The sequence below is a fragment of the Corvus moneduloides genome, chromosome 13 (assembly GCF_009650955.1).
Source record: "Corvus moneduloides isolate bCorMon1 chromosome 13, bCorMon1.pri, whole genome shotgun sequence".
In the NCBI taxonomy this organism is placed as follows: Eukaryota; Metazoa; Chordata; class Aves; order Passeriformes; family Corvidae; genus Corvus; species Corvus moneduloides.
Genome location: NC_045488.1, coordinates 18,157,305 through 18,171,834, shown reverse-complemented (window position 1 = coordinate 18,171,834; position 14,530 = coordinate 18,157,305). Strand labels below are relative to the sequence as shown.

At 42.6% G+C, this 14,530-nt stretch overlaps 1 protein-coding gene across 5 annotated transcripts in view; it reads left to right on the top strand.

Moving 5' to 3' along the window:
• PEAK1 (pseudopodium enriched atypical kinase 1) overlaps positions 1–14,530 on the top strand; it is a 110,265-nt gene that overhangs the window by 69,910 nt on the left and 25,825 nt on the right. For 4 of the 5 annotated variants that reach the window (XM_032122511.1, XM_032122510.1, XM_032122509.1 and 1 more), the window contains 2 exons: positions 4,439–7,701; positions 14,001–14,117. In XM_032122511.1, coding sequence (XP_031978402.1) covers positions 4,544–7,701; positions 14,001–14,117 — 3,275 coding nt within the window. In that variant the 5' untranslated portion in view covers positions 4,439–4,543. The remainder of the gene's footprint in view (positions 1–4,438; positions 7,702–14,000; positions 14,118–14,530) is intronic. The other variant, XM_032122512.1, reaches the window with a different exon arrangement.

Genomic DNA, 14,530 nt, shown 5'->3' with positions numbered 1-14,530 from the left:
CAAGAGGTTTGTGGTTGTGCAGCAGCACTTGATTGGACTGGTGCCGAAGAAGGCTGATCAATGCAGTTTATCCTGCAGCATAAAAATCGCAATCCTGTTGTCAGGGACAGCAGCACTAAAGGTAAACGGCTTTTCCCTGGAGGAGGACAAACCAAAGGAAACCTGTGTCAGGACGTGGTGATCCCAGAAAAGACCAGAGGGTGCTGGTTACCAGCTCAGGAAAATCCCAGCTTTTCAGTGGGGGGAGTTTTCCGCAGCACACAGCATTGCAAACACATGTCTAATAGGTGCATTCATTTTCATATGCTCGTTCATTGAGCAGGCCTGATTAATTAGTGCATGTCACCATCTGGTACTTACCAAGACTATTCATTTTTAAAATGTTGAAATTGTAGGGAATGTTGCACACCAATTAAGTTCCTTTTAATTGGATTATTTTAGTATAAAGTAGTACTGGAGAAGGCCTTCATTGTGATTCAGCCAGCATGCATCCAAAGGAGACCTGCCAGCCTGAAATTACCTAGAACAAAGGCAAAATGCCTGAAATGCATGTTTATTACTATCTTCATGCACTCAGCAAAGATGATGTAAACAAATAAAGGAGCCAGAGAAACACTTCTGCATTGCTGTGCAAGCTCCCTGACATGAGGGTATCTCAGCTGATCTCTGCTTCATCTTTGCACTGCAGCTCCGAATCTGTCATCTTCTCCCTCTGATCCAAAAACTAAAATATGCTTTTGCCTTCCTGACTGCTTGATACCAACTCAACCAGGGCCAGGCTTAGCCCTCCTGTGCACAGTTGTGTACCTGCTGGAATGAGGAGCATTAGTCTCATATACACAAAGGATGATTTGGCCTTTAAGGCTGATAAATTATCTGTGCTGATTCAACCATTTAGTGAATGAAGTATCACGATCTGCTGTTGGGAGCAGAAGTTGTCTGTCTGTTCTTGCTCCTGACACTGACTCACTGGGTGAATTTTAGCTCCTTAACGTCACAGCACTGCAGTGGTTCCCTGTATAAATTGTCAATAGTTCTGTTTATCAACTTACATAAAAGGCTTTGAGATACAGGGATGAAACGCAGACTGTTGATGTTACGGATTTGCTATTAATACTTTCTTTACAAGTCTAATGCTGTTTTGTAAGTAACATCTGCAGTTGTCATTGCCTTGCTTTTGCGTAGATTGAGTGTCTTCAAATAAGTTTTGTCATCTGAACTACTCATTTCAGAAGAGCCAGGAGCTCTTCAGGGAGCACATTCCTGTTCCTTAGCAAGTACGTGGAACATCAGTGGAAGCAGGGAAGTTAGGGAAGAAAAGATACTTGGTCACTTGCAGCTGAAGGGATCCGAGGTGTGACTGCCTGGATCTCTCGTTGCCCTGCTTTGTTTTGGAAATAGTGTAGGAATCCAGCAACGAACAATGTCAGGGTGATTTTCTTCTTGTATCTGTGTGCATTTTCAGTCCCTTCGATGGCCTCTGCTGCCCCCTGCCATGCTGCAGCTGCTGGTGACAGCCATGGGAGCAACAGCCTACTGAAAGATTTCATTTCTCTTATCACTCCTAATCACTCTCACCATAATTACCACTCATAATAGGGAATCTGTAGTTGAAAAAGTAAATTTTCTTTTTTAAAGGAGAGGAAAGCAGCAGAAAGATTGCTTTTAGTTGTACAGCAAGGAAGAAACTGACTTTTTTTTTAGAACGCAAATGCTTGCTTCGACATATAAAGGTCACTGTGGGTTTAATTTGAAATAGCGTAGGAGTGCTTCTGATTTCAAAGTACAAAAGTAGCACAGTGTTGGAATTGTTTGGGTTGTTTCCTTAAGATCCATTTCCTCTTGTTGGAAGGTGGTTGTTTCCTCTGTGGTGCAGCTGCAGGCAGTTTCAGGGCAGACGACAGGAACTGCTTGTCCTGCTGTGCCCGAGCCAGTTGGAAACCCAGCTGGGGTTCACAGACCCAGGAAGTCAGTGACTCTTCTGTTCCAGACTGTCACAAATCATCCTAGGGATCAAGGCTGTGTTCAAACCAGTTTTATTGGCTATTGGAGACCAAAAGAGCTAAAATAACTACACATGGCTTACATATATTCTGTGTACAGGTTCCACATCTGCATTTCCACAATCACCAGGTGTGTGACTGTTAAGGTAAATTGCTGCAGGCAGCACTGCTGCTACATGGCAGGGAGTGTTTTAGGATCAAGTACAGAGCTGTATTTGTGACTCCCACTGGAGAACTGTGGTTCTGCTGAGTTTCCTGTAGTTCCCATTCTCATGTTGAGTGTAACCCTCCTTTGGCTTAGAGGAAGTGTCAGCATCAGTGTCAGAGCAAAGGAGAGTGAACAGTGTGTTGTGACACAGCCAGTGGTGACACATCAGGATGTAGCCACAGGAAGGCAGGCAGTGCAGAGCTTTCTCAGTGCTCCCCTGTTCCTAGCAGAAAATGCTTAACCTGGAACACCATAAAGCTGCCTGCCTTGTGATGGGATTCTAGAGCAAGTGCAGCTTATGCAATTTCAGAGAAATAAGATCACATGGGTAAATCTTAAAACCCACACACAAGCACTAACCCTTTTGTTTAAATTGGTTGTTCAGAGCTTTTATGTGATGGAGAAATACATTTTCTAAGAAAGCATTTAGTTTAGATTCCCATTAATGTAACTTTACTCCTTTTATTTGTTAAACACATGAAAAGAGGGAGCTAACCAGAGTATAAAATTCTTGTACATGCTCTTTCTCTGGCTTTAGGAGAACTATTTCTTAATGTAATTTTTCTGCTTACAGTGTATGGCCTTGTAAAGTGTTGAAGCAACAAATCATGAGAGAGATCAAGAAACATACAAAGGCATTTTACTCTGTATATGTAAAACAAAGTCTAAAAGTTTGGGCAGATCTCAGTCTGGCAGACTTTCTATCTCTTAAGTCATACAGAGAAAGCTTTTGGCAGTGGCTTTTTGGCAAAAAGCTTTGTCTGGAAACATATTTAGTCAGCATATGAAATCTGATAGCCCTGGTAGCACGGCTGTGTCTGAAGACACTAATAGAGTTAGGCTTCAGCCCCATCTGCTGTTGGATCGGGATTGCTCTGTTGGTTTGCCAGCACAGGACAGCCCTTGCCAAAACACAGAGTGGGACGTGAGGAGACTGACAAACCCCTTCTGGTGTCAGCTCTCCGAATGATCCTGTTGTTCGCCACACTGATGAAAGCCAGTGGTGCCTGTGGTGAATTCCAGCACAGCCTCCCTGCTGCTGAGCTCCCACCACGGGCTCTGTGGGGAGCTGCATCTGTACCTGCACAGGGTCATCAATGCCCTCGCCGTGTATCTGGGTGAGCAGCAAGGATATTTGCACCCCAAGGCCTGTAAGAATTGAAAATTACTGATTTCCAGTGCCTCTGTTTACAGAAGTAGCAGTGGACATAGAGATTCTTTCACCTCAGTAAAACGTCTCCGATAATTTGAGTTATGCAACAGTGACGAAGAGAACAGACTTGCGGATTTGGCTCAGAAGGTTTAAAATCTTCAGGCATTAATTCATGAAACTCTCAAATCCTGGATACTCCAGTGACTATAAAGCACAGCAGATTCGTGTTTGATTTTTACTTAAGGCTGATTGTTTCAGGAAATAAAAAGATTCACTTCGAAAGAGATTTTCAGTTCTTCTTCAGTTGTTATTTCTGGAGGGGTTAGGTAGGAAAGCTACATGTGAAACAAATCAGGGACTAAAAATCCTTAGCTTTGTTTTGAGTATATCAGAATGGTTTATTGCCGCTGTGGTAAGCAAAAGGAGAAAAAACAATGACTTTCTAGAAAGATTTCCACTGTATTTTTATCTGGCTTTTCCAGGGCATCAGAACAGCCTATCTGTTCAGCCAAAATATCTCTCCAGTTATCATTTGACTCTGATGGAAAAAGTGCTAAAATGGCAGAGTTTGGAATTGCTTGAACATATTTTCTCACTTAAGCTCAGCTTGTTCACATTCAAAGCTAAAACAAATTATCTCAATTGCATTTAGGAGAGTAAACATACTCTTACTTTTCTGTCTCATGTTTGAGTAGTTACGGTGAAAACATAATGTGCGGTAATCTTCGAGTTTATATCCTCTTCCTGCATTTGTTTTATTGGACAAAATTAAAGGTCAATGGTCCTGAACTAGTCAAGAGAATTACTCTAAATTCTCAGTCATTGCCATTTTTCCCTCTCTCTGCTTTCAGTAACATAGGACTTAGCTGCCAAAGTTTTAATTCTTTATGAGAAGAATGATACTGGCAATTTGGGTTTGCATTTCAGTTACATAGTTTCGTAAATTTATATAAAAAAGTGAAGATGTCGGCAAAAGGCTACTTGCTCCTTCCAAGTTGTCCCTAGTGTGGAAAATATAATGATCAAGCAGATTTTTCCCCATTCTCATCCTCTTTCTGTTTTGTGTTCTTCCAGCATGATCACTGCTCAAAGAAGTGTCCATACTATGTGAACAGAGTGGAACCACATGGATGAGACTCTTACCATGCACTGAGCAGCACGGCATCGAGCTCTGGGAAAATGTCTGCTTGCAACACTTTCACTGAGCACGTCTGGAAACCCGGTGAATGTAAGAACTGCTTCAAGCCCAAGAGCTTGCACCAGTTACCCCCGGTGTCGGAAAAAAAGCCCCTCTCGCATGGAAACCTGAAACCCAATGCGAACCAAAGTAACAGCCAGCGTGGGAGAAACACCGGCAGCTTCCGCCCACCTGTGGCCAAGAAGCCCACGATAGCTGTGAAACCCACCATGATGGTGGCAGATGGGCAGGGGCTGTGTGGCGAGCTCACCATGCTGGATCAGTGCGAGAACAAACCCCTGCCTGCGGGGTGGAACCGGAACAAGGCAGTCTTGAACAAAAAACCACTGAACAATAATAATGAGGAGGAGATCGAAGGTTACAGCCATGTTCCTAGGCCTTATGGCAACAGCGAGGGCGTGGGTAAGATACCAAATAACAATAATAATGGACTGACAGAAGTTTTGAAGGAGATTGCAGGTTTGGATACCACACCTCAGCTCACTGGAAATGAAACAAACTCAAGAGAAACCTTCTTGGGAAGGATAAATAATTGTTACAAAAGATCATTAGAAAGGAAGATCCCTCCGAGCTGCATGGTGGGTGGAATGAAGGATTCACAGAGTAAGCATGTTATTCTGAGTGGAAGCACTGAAGTCATAAGTAATGAAGGTGGACGTTTCTGTTATCCAGAGTTCTCTAGTGGAGATGAGAGTGAGGATGACACGTTTTTTGGCAGCATGCAGGAAGAGCATGAGAGCTGGGATGAAAGTGATGAAGAGTTGTTAGCAATGGAAATCCGCATGAGGGGCCAACCTCGCTTTGCTAATTTCAGAGCTAACACCCTGTCTCCTGTTCCATTCTGTGTTGACAAAAAATGGAATACTGTGCCCCTTCGGAACAAGTCTCTCCAGCGGATCTGTGCAGTGGATTATGACGACAGTTATGATGAAATTTTAAATGGTTACGGGGAAGAGACTGTGATTCTTTATGGGCAAGAGAGCATGCAGAGCATGGTATCCTCTGATTCTACATCTCCTGATTCTTCTCTGACAGAAGAGTCTCGTTCTGGGACAACCAGCAGTTCTTCCCAGAAGCTCTGTAATGGAGGGTTATCTCCTAGCACTCCTCAGGACCTCAAAGTGATTGAACCAGAATATGAAAGTCTTTGTGACAATCAACAAGTGAAGGATGTGCCAAAAGCACCCAGAAATGCTCTGAAAAGTCTGGAAACTCACAAGGCAGTCCTTGCGCTTCGCCTGGAGGAGAAGGATGGCAAAATTGCTGTGCAGACTGATACGCCGGAGAATAAAAGTTCTTCAGATGTTGCTGGTCAAGCCGTAACTATTAATTTGGTGCCTGTGGAGGAGCAAGCTAAACCTTACAGGGTGGTGAATATGGAACAACCAGTGTGCAAGCCATACACCGTAGTGGATGTATCAGCTGCCATGACCAGTGAATGTAAAGAGAATCAGACTGAAACCTCAGAAACCAAAAAGGCATCATCTAACCCAAGCTCACCAGTAACCCCAGGCACACCTATTGCATCTTCTGCAGCATCACCTGTACGTGTACATGCTAACCTGAAAAAATCCAGTGCAATCAGATACCAAGAAGTGTGGACTTCTAGTACTAGTCCAAGACAGAAGATACCTAAGGTGGAACTGATTGGAAACAGCTCAGGACCTTCTGTTCCTCCCAGGAAGACAAGCCACAAGTCAGCTCCTACTTCACCTACAGCTACAAACATTTCCTCGAAAACTATCCCAGTTAAGTCTCCTAATTTATCTGAGATAAAATTCAACAGTTACAACAATGCTGGCATGCCACCTTTTCCTATTATCATTCATGATGAGCCCACTTATGCTAAGAGTTCTAAAAATGCTATTAAAGTTCCTATTGTAATCAATCCAAATGCGTATGATAACCTGGCAATCTATAAAAGTTTTCTAGGGACCAGTGGGGAGCTGTCCATCAAAGATAAAACTACTAGTGTGATAAGCCATACCTATGAAGAAATCGAAACTGAAAGTAAAGCGACTGAAGCCATAGGCAGCAAACCCACTGAGTTGTCCCAAGCGAAGGGGGTGGCCAATAGCTCCGAGTGCAGGCTGGGCTCTGTGGCTCAAAAAGTCCAAGAGTTCAACAGCTGCCTCAGTAAAAGCCAGATGTCCCCACAGAGGAGTCACAGTGCTGACCACAGCTCCCCATCCAGAGTTCAAAAGGCAATGCAAGAGCCTGCAGCAAAACCAGATGTAACCCCGGAGGGTTCTGTTGGCAGCAGCGGCGGCAGAGAGAACGCAAGCACGGTGCTCTCACAGATTGTGGCTTCTATCCAGCCTCCACAGTCTCCTCCAGAAACACCTCAGTCTGCTCCCAAGTCCTGTAGTGTAGAAGAACTGTATTCCTTACCCCCTGAGGGAGATGCTACTAAAAGCACCTTGGTACGACCCAAATCTCTGTTTACGTCACAGCCTGAAGTGGAGTCCTCCAAGACGGAAAACACAGCCATTAAAATGCAGAAAGATCCACTTTCACAGGCAGCTGCCACTCCCTCTCCAAAGCCAGCACGAGCCACCCCGAGTGCCACGAGTCCCCAGGCAGAGCAGGCACCGCCATTCCCCCCTCCACGCTCCACCTCCTCTCCCTACCACGCCAGCAACTTGCTGCAAAGGCATTTCAGCAATTGGACCAAACCCAACAGCCCCACCAGGTCGACAGAGGCCGAGTCCATCCTGCACTCGGAGGGACGGCGTCCCGATGCAAAACCCAAACGCTGGATATCGTTCAAGAGCTTCTTCCGACGCAGGAAAGCTGACGATGAGGAAGAAAGAGAGAAAGACAGGGAGAAAGGGAAGTTGGTGGGTCTGGATGGAACTGTTATACACATGCTCCCCCCTCCTCCAGTCCAGCGGCACCACTGGTTCAGCGAGGCTAAGTCGGACTCCAGCGAGAAGCCGTCAATCGTTTTCATGTACAGATGTGAACCAGCACAAGCGGAGCCAAAGGCTGAGCTCCCACTCAAGGGTGGGGTGGAGTCTGCTATTGCAGAGGCACTGGTGAAAGACAAGGGAGAAACACAGGAAAAGCCTCCAGAGAGCTCGGAACAGAACACAGTGAGCCATTCCTCACCACCTCAGGCTCCCAAGAAAATCCCCAGGTACCACTCAGCTTTTTTAGTCACTTACTCAGTTGCAAACTGTCCTGTATATGCTGCTGAAAAGGGAGAGACTAAGGAGTTTTATTATATTAAAGCAATTTTTTCAAAGTACATTTATTTTAGGTAACTTAAAGCGTATTTTAAAATTGTTCTGTTATGTTAGATATCAGAAAAGATGTAAAACATTTACTAGAAGCAGTACCTGATGTTTAGAGTTTGTCTTCCAGAATATGTCACAATAGCCATGTTCCATTGAATTAGATCCATTCTCCTGAATTTCTACTTTAAGAAAGTGTTTCTATGTTATGGGAAACTTCAGAATTTCTCAGCAGAAATAGAAGGCAACTATTGAGAAGTACAACAGAAATTAAAAGATCTGTGACTCATGGAAGGTGCTATGCTAACTTTTACCTCACATGCCTAAGAATATGACAAATGCTAATTAACCACACTGCAACATCACTGCAGCACTCCCAAAATAAACCTTGTTAAAAAGTAATCGCAGAATTAGAGTACCTATACAATAGTCTTATCTCTGTCTTGCAAGGCCTTTGGCAGTGACTGTGCTTTGTCCCCTGACAGTATTGGATCCAGCAGAGCTGGTCGCATCAGTTGAAGTCAGTAACGTGGGCACAGTTAAATTCCCTGTCTGCTGACCACAGCTGTGGATGTGTTAGAATTTGTCTTCCAATATTATTACACATACCAATTCCAAAGTAGCCTCAAACTTGAATTATTTAATTAATTATAACAACAACCTAATGGTAGGAAATTGAAAATTTTGTGAAGTGTGAGCCCCAGAAAATGCATCATGGCAGTGTTTTTTGGTTTTCTTTCTCTATATTCTGTACAAGAAAACTGCAGTGTTTTTTAGCTAAAGCAGTTTTAAGCTAATAGAAATCTCTGTGTGAGCATAGTTAGACGTCACCATAAACAGACTGCCACTTGTCCTAAAGTAAAACAACTTGGTTTTCTTTCTCCATTGTCTATACAAGAAAAGTGCTAGAATAACCCTTGATAGGAGTGCAGTCTCTCTAGATTTACCCTAAATTAATTGGTGAGAAGTAGCTACCTTTAGAGGGCAGGTTAAAGGATTGCAGGAGTTTGTGCTCTCAACCCCCTTTACAGGAGCCTAGTTTTTTGTCCTGTCTCCAGGGGAAGCTGAAGAAGGTGAGGTTGGTTACAGTGCCATCAGGAGATTCTCTTGTTCTAGTGCCCTGCTCTTGTGCTGGCAAGACAGTTCCTGTGCTCTGGTGAACCAGACCAGGGCAGAGATCCAAGTGCGAAAGAACTTCGCAGTCATTGTTCAGCCACATCAGCTGGCTGATGTGACAGGGGCTGGGGCAGGAAGGAGCAGCTGCTTCTCCGGGTGGTGAGAGGGCAGGAACAGCCTGTCAGGGATTCTTGCACTGCCCTGGAGATGGTGCTGTTGGAACGTGTCCTGTTCTTGCACTGCGACTGGGATACCTTCTGCCCTTCCTTTTGAAGGCAATGGGTCACTGTTCTCTCATTCACTTATTCCGAAAAGCATGTTTACTCTTTAGTTTTCTTCAAGTCACAATGATACTGGTTAAAGCCGTATCTCAGAATTTTCCCCAGTGAAAATTGGGATTTTCCAAATGTTAGAATTAGAATTTCTTCTTTCTGACAATATTGTTCCCTGGTTTCTACAAATTTCAAAGAAATTACACGGAGGTGCTGAGTTGTGGGAGCACTAGGCAGTGGGTAGCTTTATGTTTCAGTTCTTATATTCCTGGTGCCTTGAGTTATTTGGGGTTTTAAAATACTTTTTAATGTTGTTAAAGAGACCAAGTGAAACCTTATAGTACCACAAAATTGAAGGGGTTTTTATTCTTGTTTAAGGGGGTTGGCTTTTGTTTTTAATATCCTGGTGGGTGAGAATCAGATTTCCAAATTCCATTTTTGCACAAGCAGGAGGCATGACCCATGAGAAGCTATGCTTGTTTTGTGTTAACCCTCCAGGTATTAATACAAAGTTAGCTGTAATTCAGGCTAAAATATGTGCATGAAGAAGATGTTTAGAATGTTCTAAGCCTGCAGAGGCTTAGAGGAGAATGGAAGACCTGAAGATAGAATCAGTGAATGGGACACTTCTCTGACTCAGAATGCCAAGAAAGCAAGCTCTCTGAAAAAACAAACTGATGACCTGGAAAATAAGATAAGCTTTAAAAATGTCAGATTACTGGGGGGTCTTGAAAGCAAATTAAATGAACATACAGTGTTTCCTTACTTTGCAGTGGATTACAAAGCTGCTAAAGATTGATAACACAACCACGAAACAGCTGAAGGTATTTCAAGTTATCACTAGAAAGGTCAGTTTTCCCTTTGAACAGCACTTGCAAAATAGCCAGTTTTTCAGGAGCTGAAAATTATCTCTCTGTTATACAAAGGAACTTGGTTTTGATTTCTCAGTGTGATTGTTTCTGTTTGATGGCAAGATGCACATATGCTGGTTCAAAAGGAGCTACCAAATAATGATAAATTTACCAAAAATTTGTAGATAGATTAAATTTTGCTAAAAATCAGCAGTCATGTCAGCTTTATCATTAATTAGAATGAGAACACCTGTAGTTCATGAAGCAGCAGTTGTTCTGAGGCAAAACCTAAAATTGACCAAAAGATAACATGATATTTCTGGCCTGAGTCACTGTAACTGATGAACGTGGTACAGCACAGTGTGCAATCAAATCCACTCATCACAAGTTGAATAAAAAGATCCTTCAGAGGCTTTGTTATCTTAGAGATCAGAGCGTTGCTGCTGGAGTTTCACAAGATAAAGGCTTCTCCTCTCCTTCATTGAGACATCACTGCTCATACCCAGCAGCAACTTGTTAGATTGAGACATTTCCTAAAAGCAAAGTGCGGTACAGTGTCCTGCTGCTTCCTTGGCTGTCTTCATAAAGCACATCAGAGCTGAACTAATCTGATCTGGGCACAGCCATCTCCATTTCAGTTACAGTTTAAACTCAAGAGTTTCCTTTCACAGCTGCAAGTCAGCCATAACTTTCCTTTATGGGATCTCTGGGCCAGTCTTGGACAAAGTGAAGATAAAACTCTGTTTTTCCTGAAATACTTCCTTCAGGTAGTGAGGTCTGTATATTTATTTTGTTCTGGTTCAGATAAGGAAGCCTTTCTTCATAGCTAAATTTGTGATTACCAATCTAATTCCTAAGATTGTGTTAATTTTTGCAAAAGCATTTCAGCTCATAATTGATAGATCTGAGCTCTGTATAGAGGAATATGAATATTTTGACAGATCACTCAGTAGAAACAATGGGAATCACTGTTCTTCAAAAATGTAGCCATACATTAAGATCAGGATTTCATCCAGAGACAGGCAGGAATAACCACCACTGCCACATTCCACTTTCACATTGTCACTGATCCAGTCCTGCAGATTCCACAGCTGCTTCAGAAACTGCTTGGGAAGATAACAAAATCTGTCAAATCACAGTAGGGCTCTGTTTAAAACAAAGTCCTTCCGAGTTTGTAGGGCTTCTGATATAACTCTTGGGGTGTGGTTCTCACGTGAATCCAAAACCTTTTAGGGACAGCCCAAGTAAATTGATGAGAATTCAAGGATGTTATAGATGAAAAGAAATTTCTTGCTTGAGCAAGTCTACTGAAATAGGAGAAATTCTCCTGGAAAAGTTAAAGTAGATCAACTCTCCCTTCTTGTCAAATCCATGTTAGGGTTTTTTTAATCTAGGTATCAGCAAGCTTTATCTACCTTACTCAGCAGTGCTTAGCAGTGCTTTTAAAAGTATTAACAAGCTATCTTCTACCATTTCATCAATTAAAAACTTCTGAGATATTTCTCTAGACCATTTTCCAATTCTAACAGATTTGGAAATTCTGCATGTGCATTAAGCAATAAGTTTGGTACCGTTTTATGTGAGAACTTGTAAACACCAAGCACTGTAAAAGATCCAAGTAGAAGGGACTTTACCATTTATTATTTTATAAATTTAGATTAAGAAATGGTAAATCATGTATTATTGTTCTTAACTCCTCTAATACAGTCTGTAAAATGGAAAGACTGAGAACTTAAAATGGATAAAGAAAAATGCATTCTTTATAATGCACAGTTAATCTGTGAAACTCATTGTCATTGAGTTTCAGTGACACTAAAGAGCTTAGCAGGATGTCTTTACTGGATTATCAAGTGTACTCCTGTTATCCGTGCAAACATCACATTATACAAGATCTAAAAAAAAAAATAAAATTCTCATGCTTCAGGACTAAGCCAGCTTCTCAATAATGAGCATTAGGAATGAACGTCATGGCTTAGTTGTTTCAGGTTGTCATTTGAGAAGTTTGTTTCACTTTCCTCTTCAGTGACTATTTGTGGTGGTGAGGAGGGACTGAACTGCAGGAGCCATTGGAATGTTTTCTGTATCCATAGTGCCCTCTGACTGCAACCTGGGCACTGGCTGTCTCTGCTGAGTGTTTTGCAGGAATAAAGTGGTCTGTGTTCTGAGGAGAAGTTCCTGGGTGAGATGGCCTCTGACCTCCCTCCTTCCATTAACCTCTGCATTTTTCCTCAAGCATTATTCAGTCAGTTTAGGCTTTATATTGGCTTTATTAGCTTAAAAGTACAGGGCCTGAGGGCATCTCAAAGCGCTGTCTTTGAAACTAATATAGCTACAAATGACACAGTCGGTTTGTGTGTGTACGAAGTCATCTTCCTTGTCATCTCCAACTATACAGCTGCCATTGATTGCTGCTGATGTCCACTCAGGGAGGAGACCACAGTCTCTGCTGGCTCTAAGGCCACATCAGCTTTTCTCTGTTTCTGTCACTGATTACTGCCACTGGGATTATGTGTTGTCTTGCACAGAATTCTGTTCCCTTACCTTGACCTCTGGATCTGACCTTAATTCAGGAATACACTCTCACAATCACTTCTTATAAGCATTCCACTTTATCTCCCTCATATTCATTGCTGTTTATTAATCACTCTAATTGAGCAGGCGTGCTCTGAATAGAGGAGAACACAGGTCACACAAGAGCTGTGATTCCAGTGTCCTCACCAAAATTAACACGCTACGCAGGCAGCTTTCTGGTTCCTACTGTTCCCAAAAGACCCAGGCAAGTTAGACCGCATCATCTTCTGGCTATCCTCCAGAAACTGTGGAGGAGGAGAGCCTGAAGGAAAGATTTAGAGGCATTTGTCCCTGCAGAAAAAATAACACTTTTTAAACAGTTTTGAGCCTGTGCACACGTGAATGACGGGTCTTGAATTCAGTGGGGTGTTGTCTGAAGGACAGTCATTTTTATGGCAAGTTTTTTTGCTTCACATAATCTCAGCTTCTTAGGAAAACAAACGTTCTCTGCGTGCAGAGGGCTGCTCCCTCCACTAACTGAATAGTTGTTTAGTTTCAGCCACTTGTGCCCGAGGAGCAGAGTTCTCTAAGATAATTAATTTCTATGAAGTTTGTTTTTGTAATAAAAAAGGGAAGAGAAAAAGACTTGGACAGAGGAGGCTGCGCCCACTATGGTAGATGCTAAATATGTGCTCTTATGCAAGGCATCAAAGAATCCATCCTGGCAAAATATCTATAAATATCCCAAATAAGGAGATAGCTTTAAGTATGACTTGCTACCAACAAGCAGATAGAAAGTTATACAAAATCAGGCTTTAATGGTTCTAATCTGAGGGAACTGCCTGTTTATCAGCTGCTCTTCTTCCCTTGAAAAGGGATGTCATTTTTACTGTTTAGTTCATGGAGCAACTGGGGATTTGGTTCTTGTAGCTCCCTGAGTGAGAATGGTTCCCCCTTTTGTTCCTCCTGTGTCCTGCCAATGCCAACGAAGGGGTTGACATTTGCACTGTGTACATAGGCTTGATCTCTTTGTCCTCAGTGTTAAGATACTGGGAAGCATTTCCCCACGGATTTCATGACCTGACCTCTTAATTGCTGTGGTTTAAAATGTATTCTTTTGAGGCACTGAATACAGATTTGAGATACTGTCTTACTCTTAACAATAGGTTAGTGTTATTTCCCAAAACTCCTCTTGAGACTTGAACGTGCTTTTCCTGGAGCAATAGCCATGACTAAGGCCATAGCCGTCATTCCAGAGCAGTGATGCAGCAGCCTGTGCCCTGTGTTCCCTGCAGGAAGGCAGTGCAAGAGTTAAGAAGGCAGGGCTGGATCTGCCTGGCTTCCTGGGGCCTTTGGCAGGGCCCGGCCCCCGAAGGTAAACACTAAGGTGCAGTAGGTGTATCACTCTGTGCAGAGTTCAGCCCTCTTGCTCACAGCTTGCACAACTTGTAGCACACCAGAACACTGTGGAATCAATGGCTCGCCAGAGTTTCAAGACATGATTAAAAGACTCAAGAAGGCCCTGAAAGAATTTCCTTTAATGGGGAATTGTGTGAGTGAGTACAGTGGGTGAGTTGGTATTTTTTTCTTTCTTCCTTTCTAGCTGTTGGTTTACTTTGGCAAAATGCTTCTGAGCTTAGGTTTAGTGTATGTGCTTGCATGTGTCTGGTTTGGAGAATGAGTATGTTCTTACCTCGCCAAGTGATACTAAAAAGTTACTTGAGATGTGATAATTCCTGGTTTGTGGCAATGACAGAACTGTGAAGCTATTAGAATCTATTTCTTCTTAAAGAAAACATTCCTGTTGAGGAATGCAGGTATGTATATTATTTACAGCAACTACAAGTCTTTAGTTAAATTATCTTGAGAGCCTTGTTACTGCTTTAATTTTATGTCTGCTTTACTCTGAAATTACAGAGGTTAACTCTTTAATGTGGATATATTTACGGCACATGGAATGTTCTTCACACCATTCCTATGCA